The following is a 27,224-nucleotide window of genomic DNA, read 5'->3' on the forward strand; positions in this document are numbered from 1 at the left end:
GTCCCGGGATAAAGGAATAAAGGGCGGTGTTCTGGGAGCGGAGACACGGGATAAAGGGAATTGTCCCGGGAGCAGAAATAAAGGGATAAAGGGCAGTGTCCCGGAGGTAAGGACACGGGATAAAGGCCAGTGTCCGGGGAGCAGGCATTAAGAATAAAGGGCAGTGTCCCGGGGCCAAGAGCAGGATCACAGGATTAAAGGGCAGTGTCCCGGTGCTGAGAGCAGGATCACAGGATAAAGGGCAGTGTCCCGGGGCCAAGAGCAGGGACACTGGATAAAAGGAAGTGTCCCAGTGCTGGCAGCAAGGCTCAAGTTCCCTGTGAAGTGCCAGGGCACCAGCCTGCATTCCACACCTCTGTGCTGTGGGACACACCAAGTGCAGCTCAGGCCTTCGGCATTTTTAGGTTCTTCAGGTTTGCTCTTTCAGGGGAGAGAGGGAAGCCCGGACAGCTGTTCAGAAAGAGTCATTTTTAAATGCTGGAGGTGGGAATCACGTTTCAGGCTCTTTGCAGTGCCCAGGTTCAGAGCAGTTTGTGGTGGCCATGCACTGCCCCTGGGCTCCACCTGCCGTGGGGCTCGCTGGGGGCAGAGCAGAGGGGGTTACCTGGGACCCGTTTGGGAATGCTCGGGTTTGCAGGAGCTTTGCAGGCCAGGCCTTGGGCTCCTGAGGCTGCCACAAGAGCTCCTGGGACCGTTTGCAGCCCAGCCGTTTCTGACTTTCTGGAAAACCTTCCTGGGGTTGTGTTTCCTGGTTGAGTTTGCCTGGGGAGCTCTGTCTTGCTTTGTTCTGGAGACTTCACCCAGAGCACTGGCTTTCATATGGAGGTTCTTTTTTAATGAGGAATTAAAGAATCGCAGAGATTTCTGATTGATTGTGGCATTGATGAAGGGGTTAACTGGATGAATTAAGAGAGTCCTGAGGGGAAGCAGGTGGGACAGCCCCTCACTGAGGCTAAGTGGAAGGAAATGCTGGTTTTCCCTTTTCCTTTAGGTCAGGCAGGAACAAAGTCAGGAAGGTGAGATAGGTCAGCAAAGATCCGTGCGTGTTTATTGCTCATAAAAGGGTTTTTCTGGTATTGTTTTCTTTTCCTTTTTTCTGATGCAGACTAAAAGAGTGTCTGCTGTTTTGTTTTCTGTCATGGTTTTTTTACAGCCAAGATTCAGCCTAAATCTTCCTCTGTGATCTCATCAGACTCTTATTCATTTCCTGGTAGGACTTGATGACTTGTGGTACGCTGAGATTGTGAAATGGGAAGATTTCAATGGGAAAGATTTCACCTTGGTGATGTCTTTCATTCCAGAAAGTTTGTGAAGTGAAACCAACAGAGTTGTATTTCTTACTCTTTCAAACTTGAAACATTTATTAAAAAAAAAAAGGAAAAAAAAAAGGGAGAAAACTCAGAAAAGTTAGTGATTATTTATTTTTGTCCTAACCCCACCTGAAATACTATGAAAAAAAGTATAACTACAATTTCTAGCCAAATAAGAGAGTATAACACAAACACATATTTACCGCCCCCAGAGCATTTCCCCTGCATGTGACCGATCCCTGGGAGTGAAATCATGTAAAATAAATGTACAGAGGTGGATCTGTACCCCGAACTCTGCGCTCCAAAAGCCAGTGAGGCTTTGCAGGCTTTCCACTCCAGTCAGCCCTGGCAGGGTGACAGTCCCTGTGCAGGGCAGGTGTCACTGCCAGGCTGGCTGGGCCCTCCTGGCGCTGTTCTAAGCCCTTGTTGCTGAAAGGAGAAAAGGGAAGAATGCACTTGTTGAAGAACAAGAGCTCAGAAAGGATTATTTGATTTTCCTTTGGTAACCAATCCTTCAGTTTGCGCTGGGTTTGCTGCTGTGTTTTTCTGTATGGCGTCACTAGCGCTGGACTGCAACAGGATCATAAACCATAGAACTGAGCTTTCTTTCACTGACTGGAGTAAATTTGCCTTGATAAAGGGATCTTATGTCACCTGCCCTACCTAGGATGTGCCACTGTGTGCCACGTGTTCCCATTCAAACAGCTTTTCACTGCTGCTTTGGTACATAGCAAGGATTCTCATCACAAGCCATTGTTTCATAAAAAGTTCTGATGGGGTGGGGCTAAACCTTTATTAAACAGCATGAACTTCTAGATCTGAATGTAATAAAATAACATTTTATGATATATTTTTGGGGATAAGAGATTAAAATGCTTATTAATTAAATGAATAATGAAAACCTTTGTGAGATTCTCTGCTACAAGTTGCAAGTAGCTGTTTAATCAAATTCTTTCTATGGAAAAATGCATTTCATTACAACATAATTAGCACATCTATTGTGTTTTTAATACAACTTGTGCTAAAGTGTGTTTGATCTGGTGTTTGCTCATGGTAATTAGCAGTGAAGGATTTGAACTTTTTTTCTTTATTCCAGGCTTTGTAAATTATAAGTGCCATATCTGGGGAAAATTGATGTGATTTTTTTTTTTTTTAAAAGTGCTAGAATAATCTTGGGACTATATTGGGGTAGTCATTAGTAGTAGTAAAAAGAGATGGTGAGAAGCTGTGCTAGCTAAAGCTGCAAATTTAGGGGAAATTTTATTTTCTGGCAGAGATGTGTTTTGTTGTGTATGTCCTGTCTCAGTCCTGAGGGAGCTGGTGGGTTTTGTGCTCCGTGTGTCTGGGGGGCAGGCCAGGGAGGGACGGGTGGCAGGGCTGGGCTGGGCGTGGGTTTCAGCCTGGTTTCCCATTTGGGTCCCACTCCCGGATGCCCCTGGGGCTCCCCTGCTCTGGGGCTGTGCTCAGCCAGGGCTGTGACTCTTCTCCAGCTGAGAGGCAGGAAAACAGGGCAGGAGCTCAGGGATGGTTCAAAGTCACCCTGATGCCTGGCTGCTGGAATCCCAAACATCTGCTGGACTGTGGGATGGATCCTGCAGCACTGCAGAGCTCCCCAGAGGGTTCAACCTTCCCAGCTGCATTGCTGGGGCTTTTCTGTCCCTTCCCCGGGGCTTTACCAACAGCTGTGCGAGGAGAGGGAAAAAACTGCTTTTACAGAGAGTTCTTTGGTGAGTTGAGGCCTAGTCTGGGTTCACTTAAGAGTGTTGTTATGGTTGAGGTCACAGCGGCACAAAGCCTGATATTGTCTTCTGGGTGGAACTCATTAATGCACAGAAAACCCAAACTTGAGGCTGGCTTTTATGTAGTAAAAAACAACATAATACAGTACAGGAGTATAAAAAGAAACTGTCCAGTGCAAACATCATATACATTGGAAATGGATACAGTGTTCCTTAAAATAACTTTAAAAAATCAGGCTTAAAAACAGCAATTCCAGGTCATACAATCTGGCTGATACCTACCAAAGTACTTGACTTACTGCACTAAATAATTTCATAACTAACATTACCTGCTGATAGCCAATACCACAGGTACTGACAAAATCCTACAACTGTAAGTATTATTAGTTAGCATTTTTTATAATACACAAACGTGGAACCCCTACAGTACATACTGCTGGCTGGATTAAGCAAAAGAGAATGAACACATCCAAAATAAAACCAAGGCTGTTATCCCAAAATGTACTTTCTAAGAATAAAGGACGGGATCCAAAGCTGATTTGACCGATGGACAGATTTCTCCTCAGTTTTCCTTTAGTTGCTATTTGAAAAGTTGGGTGATTACATTGTTGATGTTGCATCAGTGTCCAGCCAAGTATTGTGTTGGGCAACTTTTTACAGCAGTGAGGAGTGATGTGAGAGCATTGCTATTTCCTGCCAAGAAAACATTTTGGGGGAAGGGAGTGTGAATTAGAGATGACGTGAACAAGTAAAAAGCAAATTAGTGAGGTTCCACCATACTGGTTTAAGAAAAAAGAGAAAAAAAAAAAAAGATTTAGTATTATTTGGTTAGCTACCAGATTTAAATAATCAAATCAACTAAACTAATACATACAGCTCCAGCACAGATCCTGCACAGTGGAGGATCTGTGCACTAGGGCTCTGTTCCTGTTGGAGACAACAGGACTCTGCACTGCTGGAAGCCAGAGACAGGCCATGGTCCTAAGGGACCCACTTTTCCCAAAATGTACTGGGCCGGGTAACTTCCCATGTGGGAAGTTTCATTCTGGTCATTCTGTGGCTCTTCACCAGGTGGGAAACTGAACATGGTCCCTTACCAGGAACTTGGTGGCTGCAGCTCCAAACCTGCCTTACATTTGTGGTGCTTTTATGCAGCTGAGTGTGTGGGTGTGTAGCATTCTGGTTTGGGAGTCTACAATATTTTCCTAGGTGGAAAATACTCCTTCTACAGTACCTGCTAAGAAAAAAAGCACAACAGTTTCACAGTAATGAGGCCCTTCATTGTTTTGTCCCTGAAAAAATGCTATTGCTTTAATAATGCTGAATAAACCCCTTATTCAACATCTTTAGAAATCTAGAGAGACCTATGTTTCCATCTAGAGAGATTTAGTGTTGGAGTCTTAACATTCCCCTGATCTCCACATTTCCTTCCCTGAAGGATATGTTCCATTGAGTAACACTGAGATCCTATTTACAGAGAGAAAAAATAATTTTGCTGCTAGCTAGAGCAAATTCTAGCATGCCAGAAATGTGCCTGAAATCATCATCAGGCTGTTAAAAATGATAGATGAAACCAGATTGTGTGTCTAAAAATCCTGTCTAATTTTATCTTGAGTAACTCATAGATGTAGTAGAAGGCTATAAAGCAAAAATAATTAATAGAATGGAAAGAAAGAAAAAAATCATGCTTCTTTTTGAAAGTGATGGAGTAATTTCTAATATTAAGTGATAGACCATATGTTCCTCCTCTCCTCTGCCGGGTAAGCATGAATGTAGAATATCAATAAAGATGTTGCAAGAGGGGCAGGCAAAGCAGCCAGCTGGAGATCCAGGGGGGTTAAAACATCCCTTCTCAACGCCACTCTCCCAGTGGAGGGTGACCTTGGATCACGGGGATGGAAACAGCACAGGAGGAGAGGAATGAGGGCGAAAAAGGGGACAAAACCAGGAAAAGTGGGGAAGATGGGGAGAGGAAGTGTGTCCTGGAAGAGTTGAGCAGGCCCATGAGCAGCAATTTTGGGGGAAAAAATGAATGTTAGCAAGGATGGTAATGCTGGGGGAAGTTAATGAAGGTGGTCTCTGCGTGTCTTTTTAACCCTACTGCAGGTTTTCTCCGTGCCTGTTTGAAATCCTACTACGGCTTGAGGGAAGAACTGTGAGCTCCTCTTTGGCCACTGGCAGTCTCTTGGGGTCTATCTGTAGCAGGAGGGAGAAAATTCATGGCTAGTTTGAACTTAATACACAAAATCTTCACTTGGTTCTGATCCATAGAGCTCAGCCAGCATCTTGAACCTGGGTCCCCAGTCGTTGAGAAAGTCATAATCAATGTCTGAGTCTGAGGAGCCCGAGCCCAGAGAGCTGAGGGACTCCGCGATGGACTCGGCGCCTTCGTAGCCGTAGATGTGCAGAGTGTCGTAGGGCAGCAAATCCCTGTCGTTGTCAGCCTCATCCTTCTTCACCTCGATCATCATCTCCATCCCCCCAGCTCCAGGGGTGATGTTTTCAGGGGGCTTCTGGACCTGTGCGTACAGAGAGGGAGCGGCTTCCGCCTTCAGGCCGTTCTTGCGGACGGAGTTGAGCACGGACACGTCGTAGCTGGTGGTGTCCATCTCACCACCTCCCTCCTCGTCGTAGGTGACCAGCTGCTCGTGGATCTCTGCCACGTTCCTCCCGAGGCCGCTCAGATCCTTCTTGTGCCTCTTTCTTAGCAGGATCAGCAATGCAATTACTGCAAAGGAAACTCAGATGAGCGCGTGTGAATAGAGAAGTAAGACACTGAAATTGAATTTAAAATACGTAACACAGTCTGAAGTGTTTTTTTTTTTTTTTTTTTTTTTTTTTCCTGGAGTGTTTTTTAACATGTATTTACCAAAAAAATAGTTAAAATTTCTATTTCACTGTAGGATTAGTTGAAGGAGTTCAGTCCAGACAGGAATTGTCCACCTGACTCTTGAACAAGTACAAATGCATGGTGTCACAAGGTCATTGAATCAACTACTGCCTTGAACTGGTAAATCTCTTAATGCCGAGCATCAGATGCTACTTATGTGGTACTTGCAAAGCAGGCCAGTTCTCAGACAAGAAAAAAGTGCTGAGCCGTGTCTGTGATAGATTTCAAATACAGCAAACAGGTACTGGCCTGCTGATTTGTTACAGATGTGTTTATGTTCTGCTTAAAGGGCTTCCAGACCAGTTCTGCCATAGGAAACAGTAATCCTGCTGTTATTGCCCCAGCCCAAATTGACAGTTTTATAGCTGTGTGTGAGGCTGGTACCCGTAAATCAAGTGTATTATACATGTGTGCAATAACTTCTCCAGGGACTCAGCCTGTCCAGAGGAGTGAGAAGCTGTGCTAACAGGCCAGAGGGGAAGAGCACATGAGATGAATCAAATAGGTACAGCATAGCTGGCTTTCTGACCTTTTCATAGCTGCAAAGCTTTTGTGGATCTCAGCTAAAGAAAGAACACATTGTAGTGCAAAGAACATTCCAAAAGTCAGATACTCACCAATGATTGTGAAGATGCAGACAAAAATTGCCACCAGTGCTTGTATGCTGACGCCGACCTGCTTTGCCCTCTCCTCACAGAAAGTGAAGTTGCCTTTCTCGTTGCACTTGCAGACACTGATGACAAGAGTGTTTGTGCTGGTGAGGTCAGGGTCACCGTTGTCTGAGATGAGGACAGGCAGGTAGTGGAATTTGGCAAGTTCCCGATTAAACTGCCCGTATTTGACAGTGATGTTAGCGGTGTTATCTGGAAGGAGTAATGACATCCCATTTAGTGATAATCTCTACCAGATTGTCCTCACAGATTTCCTGTCAGCTGGTGCCTCTTCCCCTCAGACAGTCCCAGCCTTTCGGGAACCCAGTGAAACTTCGGTGGCAACAAACACCTTTTTTTTCAGTATGTTAAGCCTTTAAAAATAAAAGAGTTACTTAGCTCAGCTAGACTAACCACAGGTCAGTGCTACAGCTTTTCTTCCCTGAGTGCCAGGGTCCCAGTCTGAGCAGCTAGGAAAGGCATTGCAGGGATACACTACCGTAGTTCTCAGCCAGGGAGAAGTTGCTATCTTCTGTGGCCAGTAGGTATCTGAAGAAACCTCTGGGTGATGTCTCATCCTTGTCAACAGCTGAAATCCTGACGATCACCTACAAAGATGGAAGAGGTCACAGTTTTCAGTGCACATTGCCTCCAGTGATAAAACCTGTGGAGTGTTCGAGCTGAGCTGTGTGTCCTGTGTAACCCTTCAGTAAAGGGCAGGACACAGGTATCTCAGGATGCTCCTCTTAAAGTTTTTTCAAGGCAAGCATTTTCTTTGTGGGTCTTCAAAGAGACCAGTTTTGCCTCTTCAAATTTTGTGTAATGAAGGCACGAAAAAAGCCTCATGCTCAAAGACATATGGCTTGTGGAAATGTCTAAGATGGTGTCTTCTCAAGTGCTCAACCTACTTTGAGGTGTGACTGTCATTTGTGGAATGCCACTAAGACTGCCACGCCTGAAGGACATGCTTAGGTTTTGAAATCCTCAACCTGATGTAGATTAGATGTATAAAATATAAAAAATGTGTCTGATTATGTCCCAAAGTATTTAAAAAATTAAACTAAAGGTGAAATTAACACCTTGTGTGTTCTATCAGAGAGTCTAGGCAGCGACAGAGTGTCCTGGTTCCAGCTAGGAAAGAGCTAATTTTTTTTTTCAGTAGCTGGGAGGGGCCACAGAGATTATTCTAGACCATCTCATGTCATTGCTGGGAGGGGAAAGGGACTCTCTTCCTGGGAGAGGGGTTCCTTGTGTTCGAGCAAGTGTGGCGGAGGGAGTGGTGGGATAATGCTGGTGCTGAGCCAGAGGGAGCAGCTTGGGTAGCGTTGCAGCTCCACACTCTCTCTATTTTTTTCTATATTTATCTTTTGTTATTTATATTGTTGCTATTACTGCTCATTTTCTTGTCTCACTCCTGTTTCCAGTAAGTTGTTCTTATCTCAGCCCATGATCTTTAACTTTGGTGCCTCCAGTTCTCTCCATCCTGCTGCAGTGGAAAAGGCGGGGGAGCGAGTGGTGTGTGGTTTGGAGTTCAGTGGGAACACTAAACTGGGGAGTACCATTCCTAAACCATGACACAAAGTATCTTAACTAAACAAATATTACAGTCTGGGCTGAACGCTTGTGGCCAAACAGGTACATCCAAAATACTGACACTATTTGTGCCAAGTACTAACACAATTTGTGTGTGCACATCCATGCACTCTGTGACCACAAAATAAAGTTCCATGCAGCAATGTTTCTCTTACAAGTTTGAAATGGTTTCCATCTCAGTATCACATATGAGCATTTGTGTGATGGAACTGAGTTGCTGGTTTTTGCTGTGCAAAGCTTGGCTGTCCTTCATGGCTCAACTGTTAACACACAGACGTGAGAGCCTGGGGGGAGAGGAGCAGTGCAGCCCATGTGTGCAAGCAGATAAAAGTCAACATTCCAACAGGGTAATGTCCTTGAGAGATATTCCTGACCACTGATGGTTTGGAAATCAGTGAAATGATCAGGTGCTTTGGCATGAAAACTGAGACTCATTTTTATTAAAAGACATCTTTCGCTTGAGCTTGCAAGCAGTAATTCAGGTCTCAGGGAAAAACTCTCCCTGTCTCACCTTTCCTGGTGCAGCATTTTCACACACTCGGGGTTCCTCGGGAGAAACAAGTTCTGGAGCATTATCATTTACGTCATCAACTATGACGTGAACGTGGGCATGTGACTCTCTGTCGGAAAGACGGCCTGGAATGACAAGAAGGGTACAAGTCTCACAAGTCTGGGCTCCCAGTGCTGGCTTCCCACACTTTGTGCCCACTTCTGTGCCTCCCACATGAGGAAGAATTTCTAGCTCCATCATAATTTAAACTTTTCCTCTGAGATTAAGTTATTTTCCTAAAATCTCTCCTAATGGGTAAATCATCAAGGGTCTTTGAGGAATAAAATGACAGTAGCTTATGGCTTCCTGATTCTTCCCACTGCACGGTGATGGATTGAGCATCGTTCTCTGGCACTAAACCACCATGGACAGAACAGGCCATGTCTGTATTATTAAATATCAAACCAAGTGGGGACTGGCCTGCCCCACTCCCTGGAGCTGAGCAAAGCCAGGGGCCAAATCTTAAAAAGATCTTTGACCTATTTGTAGGGATTTGTTTGATTAGGAAGATGATTATGCAAACCTTGAAGCCCCCCCCTTCATTCAGAAGGAACAGCCTGTCAGGTTGTGCCTTTCATTTTTGATAAGCTGCGGCCCTGCTGGAAAGGTGTACCCCAGATTTCTTTCAAACTGGGAAATGGGTGGCACTTACCATCTTCAAGGATCTCCACAGCTGCTACAGTGATGTTGTATGAGGAGCTGAATTCTCTGTCCAGAGGCTTGGGAAGCTGAATAACTCCATTATTGGATACCCTGACGTAGTCTCCATTAGGGCTAGCTCTACGCTGAATATATCTGGTTTTTGTTTAAAACAAGATATGTCAATGCAAGGCTGGTAATGCTGTGTTTCACATCATTTCTTCTCAGAGGAAGGTCAGAGAGTTCTTGTGTGAAATTACATTAATATCTTGACCAGGAGGGCTGAGAAGTTTTCCCTAAAACTATGCAAGCTGTGAGACTGAAATACACCCGTCCGAGGAGTTTCCAGATTATTGTACTTTGCTCTTTCAGAAGTCTATTTCCTTCTCTAAGCACATGCTTGGGAGAGCTCTTACAATAAAAAATATAACAATAAATTATAGCCATGTAAAAATATCCAGGATTATATTTTTTCCCTAAATATGAAAATGTTTTATCAGTAACACCATGTGGTAATTACATGGGTAAATGTAATTTATGTTCAGCTTTTGGTGAGCATATATATCCATGGCTGCAGGGCTGAAAAATCAGCTTGGATTTTTTTGTTTTGTTTGGCATGCAGATTCTGAAAAATAGGGCCAAAGTCTTGATTCTTTGTCAAATTCTTGGTGTCATTAATGAATTCTGCACTTTTAAACAGAATTGCTGAAGCTGGTGTTGTCTTACCTGATTTTCCGTTTAGCAGCGTCGGGGTCCTCTGCATGAACTGAACCAAGTGTTTTTACTTCTGCATGGTTTTCCCTCACTTTAAATTCATATGGGAGTTTAGTAAAGACAGGAGGCTCATCCACATCGGTGACTTCGATGGTGACTCTGGAGATGCTCCGGGGGTTGCCGGGTTTGAAATGGCGAAGGTTAACGGTGGGGTCTGTTGCTTCAATGCTAAACCTGTATTCTGCTACTGCTTCGAAGTCCAGGGGCTAAAACAAAAGACAGTTACAGATATTCTTCCATTGGCGATGTCTAAGCACACTTTCCATTGGCTCTCTGCGTGGATTTAAGATCTGTGCTCTATTTCATGCTTGGCAATGTTACCAAATTGCATCTTGGCTGGACCCGTGGGGGAGCATTTCCCAGCTGAACTCTGTCACAGTGTGGCTCAAACTACCTCTGGTGTGGAACAGATTCATCCAGTAGTTTAAGTTCAGCAAGTAACTCTTGGGTTAAATAATTTTCTTTTTATAATGCTTTAACTACCAAAATTTGGTTAGCTCCTGTCCCCCAAAGGCTGGGGAAGAGGTTCTCCTCCTGGCTAAGCTTTGTGTTCTGAAAGCATTCAAGGCAGATTGCAGATCTGCACTGACTGACAGCTGGGGCATTTAGTGATGAATGACATCCTCTTCCCTGTTTTTCCCCTTGCCTGAGATTATAAAAGGAATAACACAATGGGAGGAAGGCCAGGAGCTTGGGCAGTAAGAAATGCACCTTTCAAAGTTTCCTCTGTTCTACCACCTGAGATTCTAAAAGCACTGAGATACACAGCAGTTATGGTGACTCTTGTTTTTCTCTTGAGTAGATGCTGCAAAGGGAAGTGATGAGACGTATCCAGCAGCTGACATTTTATCTCACATGGCTGCATATTTAAAATTACGACGTGCACGGCCAAAATCACATTGCAAAACAGGGTGGTGAACTTTGCCCACTAAGTGTTGAAGGAAGAGCTGGATCCAAATCACTCAGGGAGTGTGTGTGGGGCCTGTGACTGCTCCTCCTCTGGGCAGGCACTCCCCAGGTCCTGGGAAGACCAGGGGAAAAGCTGCACCAGGTGAAGGAAAGCTGCTCATACCCAGTGTGATCACAGCCAAGGATTTTACTGCCTTGAAATACCTGGTACTGTTTTTCCTGAAAGTTTTCTCTTCTTAATGACATTTCTAGTCTTAGCAGTTACAGAGAGACATTTGGAAGGGAAAAACACATTCCTGTCAATCTGAGGATTACAGGAGCTGATTCATAGTCCTCTCTCCTCTTTTTCTTTTAACAGCAAGTCAATGAAATCAATGAAGTCTTGGTTTGGCAATGCTCTGCAGCAGTCCCTTGGTACAAATCAAGTGGGTTTGAGAATTTAAAAAGAACAGAGAATCAAACCCTAATAAAGGCTTTGGAGAGACTTAAAGACTTAGAAGAAATTAGTGGGGAAGCTCTGAAAACACCCTGGGGAAGGTAAGGGAGCTGTGGCTTGGACTGGAGCAAATGCCAAACTGCAAAGGGGTTTTAGAAAAGAGGTCGGGTGGACTCATTCACATTTTCTACTTTGGTTTCACATGGGCTGCAGAAGGGAAGGATTCTGTGACTTGGCCAGTGCGTTCAACTCTTAAATCTCTGCCTCTTTGAAGCATCTAACCACTTGAAGTGTGCGAGGAGCCCATAGTGTGTAACCTCAATATCTGACACAGCCCCCGCTGCACTCTGCAGTAATTCTGGAGTTTTTCAGGTCTAGAGGTTGAAAAGGACTAGAAATCACCAGCTCTTCTTCTCCCAGAGCTTGGAGAGCTGGTGTTCAGGATCAGTATATTTCATGCTGACTTTCAGGCATTTCCATTTTTTCCTGCTGCTAGTCCTAAACCAAAACCACTACATTACACATGGAAAACCACAATAATCATCTTTGTTACAGGGAAAAGTACCTTCTTTGGCCTAATGATTCCTTCATTTGTGTATGGATTGGCTACAATGTCAAAGGTGTCCCTGAACTCTCCTTGGATAAAGCTGTATCTTGTATTTCTGTGTTGTGGTTCATCAATATCTTCTACTTTGACTCTGCCAACTTCTCCTCCCACTGAAATGTTTTCAGGAACTTTAAAGTGAAAAGACGCTGTTAAAAAAACCAGAAAAAGACATAAGGAGTGTGTACATGGAAGTTAGAACTTAGTTAAAAATGGTCTTACTTGATAGATACACAGAGAAATATTTCATTGAGAATTCAGCATTGCATATCTCTAAGACATGTAAAAGTATAAATAATACCCCAAATTGTCAAGATCTTTAGCAAAGTGATGAAATCAATATTGATTTTTGTTTTCTGCTCTAGGTGTGCATCGCCCAGAAAAAGTGGCTGTGGCTGAAGCATGGAAGAACATGAACACGTAAAGTTCTTTTGGCCACTTTAAAGGAAAGGTGAGTTGTGCTGGACTGTGACCTAAACTCGTTGTGTTTGTGTCAGCCCCTGGTTTCCAAGATGCTCAGAGCCCGTGTGACACTCACGGTGTTTGAACACTGGGAAGTTGTCGTTGATGTCGGACAGAGTGATGATCACTGTGGCTGTGCTGGAATCCCCAGAAAACCCCGGAGCATCTTTGGCTTGAACAACAATCTCGTACGTTGATTTAGTCTCTCTGTCTAAATTAGGCTCTTTTGTATAAATCACTCCTGTGAAAAAATAACATGGAATACAATTAGATTTCGCAGCACATCCAACATCTCTTCAATTTTGACAGCAGATTTTTATCTTATGCCACACATTCAGCTTTAAGTAGCAATTTTGCAGGGGTATTTTTCAAGAAATGTTAGAAATTTTTCTGCATGATGGAATATTTAGGAGAATTATTGCAGAATATTCCTTTCAACAGATCTTTAACCTCTTTACCTGCATTCTTTGCTCTAGCAGACTAGTGTGGTTACAAGAGATACTGACATTGGTTTTAAAACTGGACAAAATTTAATCTAGAAAGTTTAGGAAAGCAAATGATTATTGATTATTGAATGCTGCTTCAGAATCTGTGTATTTCCTTTTCCTGTTTAGTCACAGGAACAGTATCTATGCTGAATTGAAAACATGAACTCATCTATGCTCCTGGTCAATCTCTCTGTAAGTGGGAAAAAAATGACCTTTTATCTTCTCATGTTCATGGCAGTTGATTTCCTGATTTTATTAGTTCATTTCCAGATGGGGACTGTGGCACTGCAGAGTGTGAATGCAAAACCTTTCTAAATCATGTTTAAAATTATATTTTTGAATTATTGTTTCTCTTTTCCAGAATGAAAAAGGCTTAAAACTGCGTTTTCTTCAAAGGGTAGGGTAAGGACAAAGTGTAAGGACATTTGTGTGTCTGACTTACCAGAGTCATCAATGGTGAAATATTCGCCTCCTTTAGTGACTTGGTAGGTCACTGTGGCATGACCTGACACTGTTGGGTCATCAGCATCCACAGCTGTCACTTTGGTGACTGAGGTTCCTAGAAAAGGATTTTCAAGCTGCATATTTAGTATAAATTCTGCTTTTTAACCCCAGCCATGGAGGGAGATGAGTGAGGGAGGACATACCTACTGGTGACATTTCTGGGACAGATCCATTGAACACCTTTTGTACAAACACAGGGGCATTGTCGTTGATATCATACACCTTGATGATGAATTTGGAGGGGCGTTCCAGTGACCTGTTGTTTGTTCTGTCAATAATGAGGGCTGTCAGCTCATACTCTGCCTTCTTCTCCCTGTCCAGCCTCTCGAAGGCGTAGACGTCCCCACTGGTCTCCTCCACCTTGAAAATGGTGTTGGCATATTCACCCTCTATGATGTACTTGGCGTTGTTGTTCCTTACACTGGATGTGATCTGGAAGGAAAGTGTAATTCAGAGAGATAAGGGTGGGGCTTGGCAGCTCGATGCAGCAGTTTCTCCCAGAGGATTCATACAGTCAGGAATTCTTCATCCCATTGGGAACCAGAGCAGCCCTCAGGACTTTTGCTGTCAGCTGGGGCATCACTGAACAGCACCACAGCAGCATCTGGGGTTATAGGATGGCACTTGCATTCACACTGAAACTTGCTGGTATATGTAGAAAAAAGCTTTTTTTAAAATAATATCTCATGTTTCCTAAAGATACAAATTGTTCATGCAGCCAACACTTACAGATAATTAACTTCATTATGTCTAAACGTGAGCTACGGTTCAGTTTGAGTTGCTCTTGTTTGCAACTTTCTGAACCTGCCAGGAGTTTTTGCTCAGTTCCACAGGATTACAGGAACAAATCTGTATTCACAACTCCTGACACTATTCAGCATTAGCCTCTATTCCTTAGCACTTAGCAGAATTCCTGCCATAGCTCAGTCACATGCAATCTTTTAACAGGCAGTCTTCAGCCTCATGGACTGACAGGAAGGTTACATTTCCACCCCATAGATTTTAAAATTTAAGGTTATATGCAATGAGAAAAGGATGGGAGAGGAGGAGTGAACAATAATCTGTTTTAAAATATAATTTAATCCAATTATAAATGCTTTTGCACACTACTTGATCTGCAGATAATGTGATGATGCTTCCCTTTCTATACCCTCACACATCCAGGGACACTGAGAGATGGTTTAAACCACAATTTTCCATGCACTATATCAGCATTCTTATTTCAGCCAGCTAATTATCAAGGATTGCTGGGTTTGACCAAGTATTTCTAGCCTTTTGTTACCGATGTTATCATCAATGTCACCTGTTGTGTATTCAGGATTTGATTTATCCTGTAGCTGTCATTTACTGTTGAGCATTGTTACAATTTCGGTTTTCTCTTTTGAAATGTGTCATTAATATTTCCACCCCTCACTCCTCAATCATGCTTCTGGCTGCTGGGGCTGCTGGAGAGCAGTCCACAACTCTGGAGATGTCACATGAGAAATAACCTCACCCCTGTCTCAAGGACGGGCTAGTCGGTGCCTTCTTTCTCAGTTTTTATGTACCTGTTCAGTGCAAAAAGTATAAACTTCTCAGAATGCCGTTTCTGGTGCTGAGGATGAGCACACAAAGGAAAGCAGCAAGGTGGTGCACGATAAAATCCGAACGTGTCAGCACGTTCCTGCAGCTGTCACTCAGCCCTGCCATGCTGCTCCTGGGGCCTTTCTTTAAAGGGTTTATCAAGGGCTCAGTGCTGCAGATGCACCGAGCAGCCACGGCAGGAGCAATCAGGAGATTGTTGAAACACCCCGGAGTTGTACAAAGGGAATTAATCTTATTTAGGACAGCTCCAGGAATAGAAGCTGCTCCTCAGTCTGGGGCTGAATTGGTCTGAAATGAAACAGAGATGCCCTGTGGTAGCTGAGAGGACCCTGTGGCCTCTTTGCTTTCTCTGTGGTGCTTTCTGGCAGCCAAGAGCAGCCAGCAAGGCCTGTTTGACTTTGCTGAGACAGCCCTGACAGATGTGAGTGTTGTACGGGGCAGGAAAACGTTCAGCTGCATTTATCTGCAAAGTGTCACAGTGCATCACTTTGAAAGACTAGATTGGGAGAACTTTTCCTGGGTGATATGCAGTTAATAACAGGCTTTTATGAGCACTGCCCTGAAGAAAATGAGTTTGCAAGCAGGTCAGTGCTTGTTAGTATTTTTAAAAATGATTTGCTTTTGCTTTGTGCAACAATATTTTTGATTGTGTAACAGTATTTCGAAACATAGCACTCGTGTTTGGTGTCCAAGCTGAGAGATGGAACTGTGTGTTTTTTAATACATACATTTTATTTGCTGATCTCTGAGGTTTCTGAAAGAATCTTGTGCTTCCAGAAAAATACTGACATGTATCAGGCACCAGACTTCCTTCCTAATCATGCACCTGCAGGTAGCGTGGCTGTTCCCACATTGTGGCATCTCCAGACCTGCCATTCCCTTAAATTTATTTGTATTCTTCAAAGGAATTAAAATCCCTTTGATACTGTTTTTCATTTACTCTTTGCCCACATTTTGAAGATTTTAACATGTTAATATGTAGGTATTAAGTCCCATTTCTATTTCCTTTTCATCTCTCCTGCCCAGACTGCAAACAAATAACGTTTTTCAGGATTCTTGTTTGCTATTTTCAGTCACTCACTGCTCACAGGCTGCTGCTTACCTTGCCAACATGGTGTGGCAAAGGTGTATCAATCTCTTCCTTGATGTGCATTTGGTTCCATATCCAGTCTCTCTTCTGGCGCTTGTGGCTGACATCGTTTGAACAAAGGTTTTGGGTTGATTTCTGGCTTCCTCCATCAGCAAATGCTGGAGCCAGGAACAATGAGAAAAGTAGAATAAAGTGGCTCATCTTCTTCTGTAGCCTGGAAAGTAATATAGAAATGCAAAAATATAAATAACAGAATCAGATTAAGCAGAGGGAGCACACACAGAGGTGCAAATGGACATTCCTTCTGTAGGGAAGTTTGATCACTTTGTTTCTTTTAATTTGCCTCAGCATCAAAATTTGAAGGCTTCTTCCTTCTATGAAGCAGTTTTAGCTGGATGACAACTGTAAAAACCAACACAAAGTATTTCAATTCAATAAAAAGTGAGTTTTGAATGTTGGTATGAAGGCCAGCATCCCCCTGAGTGACTGTCATTGCCCTGAGGAGCAGACTCAGAGCCGGGGTCCCCCTTATGCACAGGGACAGGGCAGCCCCTGGCACCATGGCTGAGCTTGAGTTAACTCCACTTGAAATGAAACATTCAGGCTTGAGAAACCCAAATGCAGTGTTTTGACATGCCCCAACACAAAATATGCTGTAGTCAATATCTTCACATGGAAAATATTGATGTAGAATAAAATCTGGTGGTTTTTTTGGTTTTTTTTTTGGTGGAGAAAGTGATTCGTGTGAAATTTTCAATCAATTCCAAGTACAATACAGCAAATTATCTTTCCTTAAGAGCTCATCTATTGATTCAACTCCTTGTCTTCTGAAACTTTTGGAGACTCACATAAAGTTCCTTTATCCCCTCTTCTCAGGCTATAACATCTGCAAAATGATAATTTGTGAAATGATTTTCAGGTGAAACTGTATTTTTGCATCCTGTATTAATATTAGCAAACTTTAGGCCTGACTTTCCTATCAGAGGAGTTATTTTAATGTATCAAAGCTGATTCATTTTCTTCCTAAATTTCCCGTTCCCAATATAAAGGATTGTCAGGGAACTTTAACACTCAAGTAATCAGACTTCAAATTGCACATAAATGACTTTCCATTAGCTTTTAGGAGCTGTCAGCATGCACATCAAAAATAAACCTGTTAATTGTGATGAGAAGTTGGCATCACACAGGTTGATAGATGTGAGATTAAATTAATATTTTCATCAGGAAGGTGCTGAGACATTTCCAAAATTACTCTTTGGTAACCAAGCAATCAGTGTTATCCGGTGGTGCAGCATCATTGTCAGTAAAAAAGATTTTATTTACCATGAAATGTTGCTTTCCTCTACTGTTCTCTCTCCCACATTGTTGTACATAAACTGAAGAACATTCCTCCTTTGTGGCTGTGTAGGAAGTGACCGAATAAGGTGGATTTGAAGTTGCTTTTTAATAGATAAGCTGTGTTTAATACAGTTTTCTGGATTCAAACAAAGCTTTTTGATTTAGCTACTTTTTTCTATTCTATGCACTTAGCTTGACTCTGAATATTTTTAGAAAAATGAGTATGATTTAGCTGTTTTTCTATGCTTTATTTGTGATGATGAATGTTTTATAACTGGAAACTGGAAGGCAGTGATATGATTCTGTTGTGATTGCCTAGGTCTGACTTTCATTGTAAAACTACAAAACATGATAACCAAAGGAAGCCAGTTGGACAATGCCAACCAGCACAGGCTGTGGTTCTGCCAAAGAACAGACTGGAGTGTTGAAAGTCCTTTTCTCTTGTTGCTGTGCTGAGTGGAGCTCTCCTGTAGTGCTGAGCTGCTGCTTGGAAGTTTTAAACCAGAAAGTGCTGACTGAATTATTTAGATACATGTGCATTTCAGCTGAAACTTTAGCTACCCCTTTCACTCAGCGTGTCCATCTTTGGCTTTGTAGATTTTAAATGATGCCATGAAGATTTTTGCCTTTTCTTTTATACCCCTGTTATACCTTTTTACAACTTCTGTATTCCTAGTGCTTTTTGCCTACATTCTTAGACTTGTTTGTTAAGCTAAGAGACTCAACATTTCAGAAGCTTTGTAGCCAGGGATCAGTGTGCCCCAGAGCCCAAGGTCCTCTCCAGAGCACATTCTGTAAACCAAGATAGAACCATTCCAGGGGAAAGTTCCTTGGGGAGGGGGGCTCACTTGAGCCTCTCATTGGGGAATCTTCGATAGATCTGCTAATTAGTAACACCTATAATGATATACCCGATGTTGGGGGGGCGGACACAGGGAAAGACTCGGCGGGGTGCATCTCGATGCATGTGACCTGGATGTGTGCACCTAAGGATCCTTAAAATAAATACCAAGGTAAAATCCCTTTTCCCCTTCTAACCGTGTATGACTCTTGATTTTAAGACCAGGAAAAGGCATCATAAGGAGTCTTCAATTCCTTTAACTCCTCATTAATTGATTCCTTGTTCATATTTGCCCAGCCTCCCTGGTAAGTGAAGGGTTCGTTTGGCAGTAGTTTGGAGGACCTTGGCTGCCTCTGGCACTGCATATCAAACCCAGATGGAGGTGGGAGAGCCTCTTGCAAAAACTGATTTCTGCTTCACCTCTGGCATCTTTCAAACTGCTCATTTTGGGGAAATGACAGTGCACACTGGAGCTCCCTCTTCTCCAGGGACATGGGAAATGCCTTGCCCCGTAGGACAGGCTGACGCTGGGGACATTTCCTCCATGGCACCATGCACCTTTTCCCAAATTTGGCAGCTGGCAGCCTTTGCTGAGCCTGTCACTGAATTCCTCCCAGTGTTGAGGAATGCTCTTCCCTGGCAGCACGTACGGAGCGGGGCCCTGCGGAGCAGTGGCGGGATAAGGGCTCTGTCCTGGTGGGAAGGCCTGTCCTGGTGGGAAGGCCGCGTTCCGGGGATGCCGCGTCCCAGGGTTGTCAGCTCTTGACAAGCTGCACTAAATGCTCTCTCTTTTCTGGCCGTGACAGTTCTCCTTCCCAGCACTTCTCACTTGAAGTGCCAGAGGCAGCAGCAGAAGGAGTCATTCCCATGCCTGAGCAGGAGAAGGCATTCCCATGGAGCCACAAGCGAGAGCGTTTCTGAGGGATAACAGGGGATTATTTACAGGTAGGGATCAGCTTTTGCTTTCTTCCTGTAGGGATCAGCTTTTCCTTTCTTCCTGTGTCTGCTGGGACAGCCAGGACTGAGGGGAGGGAATCAGGAGCATCCCTTCAAGCAGTGACCCCCCAGGCTTCCAGCACAGCTTTGGAATGCACGTGGGTCTCCTGGATGCTGCCACGAGTCCCTGTCCTGCTCTGCCCTCACAACAGCCCCCAGTTATCCCTGTGTTGCTGCCTGATTAGCCCAACAGTTCCAGCTTCTTTCAACCTAATCAGGGACCATAAATGTTCCTGAAAGCTAGCAGGAAATGGTTTATTCAAGCAGCTGAGTTTCTGTCTCTGCTCTTAAATTTTCTTCCAGCAAATGATGGGTTTTCCCACCCATATTATTCATTTTATGTGTTGAATTATTTCAGCAAATAACTCTTGGTCTGCAGGGTACTGTAGACAGTTAACTGAGAAATTCTGGTATTCAAAGTGATTTATGTGACACATGACTCACATAGTGCAGTTTCTTCTTCCAGACTGGGAGTAATTATTAAAAAAATGTGGGGGGGAGATACAGACAATACTGTACTAATTAAAAGTTTGCTTTTACAGGTTTTTGGCAAGTAATCAACTGTAAAGGTGATGAACAGCTGATGTAAATACAGTCTCCATGTAATGAAACCACATTGGATGAAATATTCTTATGAACATTTATGGTTTTTTTTTTTTTTCTGGTATTTGCCTCTCACCTAGTTTGCTTCTCCCTCTAAAAGTGTATATTAGTGCTTATGCAAGGGTAGTTCAGTTGGCAAAGAAATTTGTTCTATGCTTGTGTGTTAAACAAAGGTTAAACCAGGCTTCTGTACAGAGATTTTAGGAAATGAGGGACGCTTGCCTCTGAAATGATGTAATTTTCTGGTCGATCATACTAAAACCTTATGCTTAACTTTGAGAATTTTTCAGCATCCAAAAAACCCAAATAGTGGTAGAGTGGTGATAATGAACATCCTGAGAGAGAAATTTGCTAAAAGTGGCTGTCATACACAAGAAAAGAAACACATTTTAAAAGGGTTATGTCCATGTTGTTGAGATAATTTGAATAACTGATTGTGAGAAAGGCTGGAAATGAAAGATTATTTTAACTTATTGGAATCTGAATGATGTAAGTGAAAATGAAAAACCCCATATGAAAAAATTAGTCTTTCTTGGAGTAGACAGCACTGAAAAATTATTTTTCAGAGGCAAAAAATATTCTTTGATACACTATCTAAACACCTCCAAAATTGCTGTGCTCAGTGAAACCATGGCCAATACAGAGGGCACAATCTGACCTGGTCTCAGGGAGCAGAATGCCTCCAAACAGCCTGGCCACACAGAATCCATTTTAACATTAATTTCCCATCTGTATGATGGGTAGGACCAAAACTAAGTGTGTGAATGCAGTGAGCCGTAAGAGACAGAAAGTTAACACACCAAACACAGGAGGGGGATAAATGATCTTTTTTCTTTTCAGTGCTGCAGCTTTGGTGAGCATGCAGAACATTATTAAAGGAAAATAGCCTTAGCAATTCTTAATGCTGCCTTTCACGGGCCATAAAGGGCTGTGCAAACCTGGATTAATAAAGCTCCTCACGTCTCTGAAAAGCCCTGCAGGCAGATAAAAAGCATTATCCCTTCCAAAAGGGGCATTGGAAGCACAGAAGACTGAAACGTGTCTGTGGTGTCCTGACAGGGACCAGGGCCAGGAGAGACAATGGTCTCAGGTTTTGCTGTCCCAGTTCCCTCGGCTCAGAACTGGTGCCCATGGCTGTGCCCGCTCCCAGGGGAACAGCAGAAGGGGTCCCTGCCCAGGTGTGGTTGTTAGGTTGGGATTGGTGCCCATGGCTGTGCCCAGCTCCCAGGGGAACAGCAGAAGGGGTCCCTGCCCAGGTGTGGTTGTTAGGTTGGGATTGGTGCCCATGGCTGTGCCCAGCTCCCAGGAGCAGCAGAAGGTGTCCCTGCCCAGGTGAGGTTGTTAGGTTGGGATTGGTGCCCATGGCTGTGCCCAGCTCCCAGGGGAGCAGCAGAAGGGGTCCCTGCCCAGGTGAGGTTGTTACCTGTCCCGTTCCCCTCCATCTGCGGGCTGAGCCGTGGTCGTGCCGCGCTGCCGGGGCTCCTGTGGGACAGGAGCTCAGGGCACCCAGTGACAATGGGAACTGGGGAGGTCCTCAAACCTTAGTGACACTGAAACCAGCTGGCTAAGGAAATCGTGCAACGTTTGACTCAGATGAATCATTTTTTTGCATTTTCAGATGTAATTTCTGTCGGGGCAGAACTCGGTGTTTCTCTTTGTCTGTCACATGTCCCCTCACAGCGATCAAAATAGGCCTTTCCTGAGAACATTGTGCTGCTTGTTCCCTTCCAGATTACTGAGCTGATTTCAACGGGCCTCGTGCCTGACTACCTGGGGTTGGATTTTTGATTGTCCTTGTGTCGATTTTATGCATGTGAGAAGTGATTTCCACTGATGACTAAACAGTCTGGAGTGCAAATGCCTGCCTGGAACTGGTTCTAAAGTGCCATTTTATATGCAGTGATTGTACCTTTAAGTAAATAGCCACTTTGATGACTGAACAATCTGGAGTGTAAATGCCTGCCTGAAAACTGATTGGAAAATGACATTTTTCTGCTTGGGATAGTACCTTTGAATGGACACTTCAGCAATATCTTAAGTAAACTTGCTACTTTAAAAATAGCAGTGTTGTGAGAGCACTCGTGGTGCTGCTCAGTTCTTGGTGTGGATGCTGCAGCAGTGTATGAACACAGGTGAGGACATAATTCAGCACTTCTGATTTTGGCTCCTCTTTTTTTTTTTTTTTTCCTCAGGGAAAAAGAATTAATTCTAATCTGAAATCACTTTGTGATTTCAGCCCCACATTTCTGGTAGGCCTGGGGGAAGTGTATTAATGGTTTTCTCCCTGTCTATTCAGCTCACCAGGAAGTTTCTCCTGGATGATGCACAATACAAATTCATGTCATGGATGGATGGACTCCTCAGCGAGGACAGATTTCTCTTCTGGAAATTAAGAAATTTGGCTATAAAAGCCCTGTAAATACTTGCTCTGTATACACTAAAGATTTATTGCCTTGGTGGAAAGAAGGCAGCCAAATTGTGCTCCCAGTCTTTCTGCTACCTCAGATACAGAACTGGGAAAAAATGAGAGAGGCAAGACCTGGTTTGGTGGGATTTCTTTTCTTTTTTTCCTTTTTTATCCTTTTTTTTTTTTTTTTTTCTTTTGAAAGAAGAAAAGCCGCCCTCCAAGCTAGTGAGTGACAATCTGTGCCCTAAAGATGGGTGAGTAGCAAAAAATGAATCTACCCCCAGCCTCCAGCGATCCTGACACCCCTGCTTGCATTTTAGTGAGTGACCTGCTGGTTTAAAGTGCTGCAGTGAATCCTGAGAGAAGGCAGAGTGAGAGCTGAAAATAAGAAATGTATGGTCCAAGAAGACATTGGCTGTAAACAGAATGAGTGAGGAAGGATGGTCTTGTTTGTTCCTTGCTGATAAATCTGATTGAGTTGAGAGAGTCCTGTCAGACAGTGAAGCACTAAGGCCCAAAATCTCAAAGGTGGAAGGATTTTTAACATCTGCTGGTTTCTCTCAATTTCTAGTTAACCTTCTCTTAATGAGCATCTTCAAAAAACTTTCAAAAGCATATTTGCAGTCTGGAGGGTGCTGTCTATGCTCCTACCTGCCTCGTATCTGATAAAGAATGGATTTGTTACAAAATTATTGAATGTGTGTTGCTGGTGTATTCAATTTCCTGTTCACAAATACACATTTGTTTGGCCTTGATCTTGATTTCCCTTTACATAACATCTGCACAGCTCAGCGTCAGCTCTGAATTTGGCTTCTGTTAGAATTCAAGAAAACCTCAAAGAATCTCTTTGCCTGTGAAGATTTGGAAGAGATGGGCTGATAGGCTGTGCCTGGTTGTTCTGTGTTCTTTAGGTACCTGTAGCCTTTTGTTGGGTAGTGTTAGTTTAAGCATATCTGGGGATCTGAAACCCTTCTGTTTGTGGAAATGAACCCCTACATGATCTAATAAAAGAAGGCCTGGAGAGTCTGTACAAAAGTTTGCAACTTCCACATAAGTTGAGAAAATCTAGGACTTCTTTTTCTGTGTCATGTCAAAAATCTTACCCAGGAAAATGAGCCACCCACCAGGAGCTGTTCCTCTGGGTCACGTGCACAAGCTTTGATTCCTATTCTCATTTTTAATCAAATAATTTTCCTGTCAATCTGTAGTAACCTGGTTTTTATCTGAGTTTCTTTCTTGTAAATCTAGTAATTGAGAAGCAAATTAAATATATGTTAATGTTTCTGTTACTGGACTGGTCTTTTCAGGGACCTCAAGGAAGCACTATTTTTGGATTAGCTGAATTAATAATTCTTGAATGACTTCTGTTGTTGAAATGAGAGTTTAACTGAGGGTTGTTTGCTGTGGATGACAGATGTGATGGAGGTAAAACAATGCTTTGCAGTCATTAAAATGAGCAGTGACAGTATAGAATTTCTTCTCATCAGTTTGGTGATGCAGCTAATTGTTGTTTTAAGGGATGACTGCTTTCCTGTGACCATGCTGGTATGTTCAGCAAGAAATCCCCAGTCTTGGTAAATCTGCTGACCTTCTGCCCAGGAGAGAAACACATGTGGAGGTCCATCAGAGCCCCACTCAGTCTGAGGTGAGTTAAGCAATCTTCCTCATTTCCCACTCTCAGTGTGCAGATCATGTCTCATGCCAGGTGCAGAATCCCTGGCTTTGCTAATTTCTCATGATAATGTTAATTGTCACCACAGAAGCTGTAGAGACACTCGAGAGCTGATGAGAACCAGTTTGAAATGGGACAGATACAATGCATGAAGCACTGAAATATTCTGGGGCTGCTTAGGGGTTCTGACTCCGGCCTTTCTCCTATAGTCACATAATGCTTTGCTTTTCCTGAAGTATTCCCAACATGGATTAGAGTCCCTTAAAGAAGTGGTATTGCCCAATCCTTCCATGCATGAAGTCTTTTACTTCATGTACAAATACGTCAGTACAAAATATAACAAGGGATAAAATGTGCTTAAGCCCAGTGCCCAGTGTAAATGCAGCTGCTGAAATATTTTGAAGTCATTTGTGATTAAATTATTAAACCAATTTTTGATGCTGTTTCGTAGCAAATAAAAATATTATCATAAACAGAAAATTTTGGCTTTCCCTTGGTTGTTGACAGCATGGATCCCATGGAGTTTAAGGTCACAAACTACTCTGCTGTAGCTCTTTACAGCTTCTGGTCCCTGGCAGCAGGTGTATGAGGGCTGAGTGAGGAGCAAGAGTATTCTGGTGTTTAGGGAATATGCTCAAACCCACAGGCAGAGGTTGGGCATTGGTACAGAACATCCTCACCTCATCATCATGGTGTCACACAGATTCTGAGCTCTCTTGGTTTGGAGCATTCAATTTTTTAAGATCAGAAATCTCACAGTACCTATGACTGGTATGATTTATTTACTTTGCAAATGTTGCAGGGGTGAAACAAACAATCAAATGCCAGAAAACTTGTTCTTGGCCACATGTCTTGTGATGACAGTTGCCAAATGCTGTTGAAGCCAGAGCCATTCTGAGGGGTTAACTTTGGGTTAAATGCAGCCCTTCTGCTCTGAAGCGAGCTGATAAGATGGGTGGGATAACCCTGCGCGCATAGCTTGGAACTGCAGACATTTCCCCCTCTGGATTCCTTGTCCAAGATAAAAAGTTAAGAGGAAGATACCTCCCATCTGGATTAATTATTGATAAAGACAGATGCTGAAAATAGTGATGAAGTGCCAGTGTCACAGACAGGCAAAGAACTTATTCCCTTCCTTGTATCCAAAAGCAAATTTCAGGGATGATCGGGTATACTCCCCCTGGGAAGGGGCTCTCTGTCAGTCTCTGTGACATATTTACCTGGCTGTAGATCCTGCTTTGTTCTCCCTTGCTCTGAGCCAGTTTTCTTTTGCTTATCCCAAACTGAGGTGGCTCCAGTGGGACAGAGAGAGGTGCAGGTGTCTCACTGAGCCCCCTCATCCCCAGCATCCTCCACAGTCCCGTGCTGTTTGATTTTTGGGGAGCAGGAGGACAAGAGAATCCTCCAAGAATTACTTGCTCGTTCCAGTGCAGAAGTGGAATAGTTTGGGCATCTTGGAGGTGTTTGTGATCACTAAAAAGATTTCCCCAGCCTCTCTGAGCAGAAGCTTTGCTCCCTACAGTAAATTGTGTGCACCTTTCAGACTGGATCTGTTCTGGTGCTTCCCCTGGTCAGCTCAGCTCCCAGAGGCTGAAGCTGCCTCTGGGTGTTTCAGAGTTTGGCCAAGCTGAAACAAAATAAGGTACATATAAGAATAATGTATTGAAGAGCTTTCTCCACTTTCCCTTTGCTTCCACATAAATCCTTGATATCAGAGAGGCCTCCTAGCACAGAGCTCCAGCTGAGTCCCCCTCATTAAGGAAAAGTCCCTCTCCTTTGAGGAACCACTTGCAATAAATATGATTTTTAAAAAAGCACAATGTAGCTGTGTTTACAGCAGATAAGATTTTTTTCTCTCCATGTTTTCCTTTAACAAAAGCTCAAGAGCAAAAGTATCTGTCTGGAACAGGAGCATCATGCCCAGGTCACAGTAATTGATATTTATTGCACTAACAGTAATCTGCAGCAGAGGAACTGTGCTCAGCTGGCTCTGTGTGCTCATTCCTTTGTCCAGGGTATTCTCTGGGGTAACTGAATGCATTAGTATTTCCTCTGAAAATTAATGTTGTGGCAGATAAAGAAAGCATGTACATATACATAAATCCCTTGTTTTCTGTCTGGGCAAGAGGCTAAAAAACCAGGGTGTGTCTGGATAGATTTTGTTTAGTGTTCAGTGTTTTTCTCCCTTTTTCAAATATCTCATTCAAATGTCCGTTCATTCTTCTCTATTTCCTGCACTTATCCAACAAGACTTGTAGACCAGGCTTAATTAACTTCGAGACCTTTTATGTCCATCCCTATAGTTACAGTCCTTTCCTGGAACATTTCCATTGTTATAATCTCCGTGTTTGTGAGGTGATGCAAATGATATTAATACTGCTCTTGTGAATTTACAATGAGCCTTTCAATAGTTTTCGTTACAGCTTAGCTCTTGTCAGGAAAATTTCATCTTTAAATCAAAATAAAACTAGGGAAGCAAATTTCCACTTTAATGTGCTGATAAAGGGAAGCTGGAGAGCCTGAAAATTCAGGCCTCAGACACGGGGAAGCTGAAAAAGATGAGGAAAGCTGTTGTAAGTTGTGGGACTCTGTTCTGTGTGGATTTGCTTCCATGTGGGAGTGGCTGTGATTTAACAAAGATATTTCTTAAGATGAGGTGGAACCTTTCTCTTTAGAGGCTGTGTAAGTGGAACATTTATTTCTGCCACAGCTCACGTTTTAATCCTGGCCACTGAAAACCCCTTTCTGGTGTGAATGAACCCTTTCTCTTCATCTAAAGAAGCTGAAGGTCAGTCCATATTTGGCAGGTGATGCAGCTCATCACTTCAGAGCAGGGCAATGAGGCAATATATTCCACAGGGAAATGTTCCCCTTTCTTCCTGTTTGGGACTGAAGTCCAAGTGCAATTCAGTAATTCAGTATCTGTTCTAATCCTAAACTTTTACCAAAGCTGCTGCTGGGTAAAATCCAGGGTACAAAGCAAAGGTGTTTGTTAAATGGTGCTACAGAGGATGGAGCTCTGTGATAGCTCTGACCCTGTCCTGTTCACATTTTCATCTTTGTAAAATGAACCCACTGCAAAAAGCATTCCAGCTCTTGTGCTCTCTGCCCTCACTTCTTAATTTGTGTGCTGGATTAAGTGTCT

General features: G+C 43.2%; 1 protein-coding gene across 2 annotated transcripts in view; it reads right to left on the reverse strand.

The window, feature by feature from the left end:
• Positions 1–1,535: 1,535 nt before the first annotated feature.
• CDH5 (cadherin 5) overlaps positions 1,536–27,224 on the reverse strand; it is a 31,107-nt gene continuing 5,418 nt past the window's right edge. The window contains exons 1-11 of one of the 2 annotated variants that reach the window (XM_082290167.1): positions 16,235–16,431; positions 13,692–13,980; positions 13,487–13,603; positions 12,633–12,797; positions 12,056–12,243; positions 10,098–10,351; positions 9,385–9,527; positions 8,694–8,818; positions 7,089–7,197; positions 6,557–6,802; positions 1,536–5,777 (exon numbers count right to left, since the gene is read on the reverse strand). In XM_082290167.1, coding sequence (XP_082146293.1) covers positions 5,284–5,777; positions 6,557–6,802; positions 7,089–7,197; positions 8,694–8,818; positions 9,385–9,527; positions 10,098–10,351; positions 12,056–12,243; positions 12,633–12,797; positions 13,487–13,603; positions 13,692–13,980; positions 16,235–16,423 — 2,319 coding nt within the window. In that variant the 5' untranslated portion in view covers positions 16,424–16,431 and the 3' untranslated portion in view covers positions 1,536–5,283. Of the gene's footprint in view, positions 5,778–6,556; positions 6,803–7,088; positions 7,198–8,693; positions 8,819–9,384; positions 9,528–10,097; positions 10,352–12,055; positions 12,244–12,632; positions 12,798–13,486; positions 13,604–13,691; positions 13,981–16,234; positions 16,437–27,224 lie in introns of those variants that run through there. The other variant, XM_082290166.1, reaches the window with a different exon arrangement.

The sequence above is a fragment of the Coloeus monedula genome (genome assembly GCF_965178545.1).
Source record: "Coloeus monedula genome assembly, chromosome: 13".
Taxonomy (NCBI): Eukaryota; Metazoa; Chordata; class Aves; order Passeriformes; family Corvidae; genus Coloeus; species Coloeus monedula.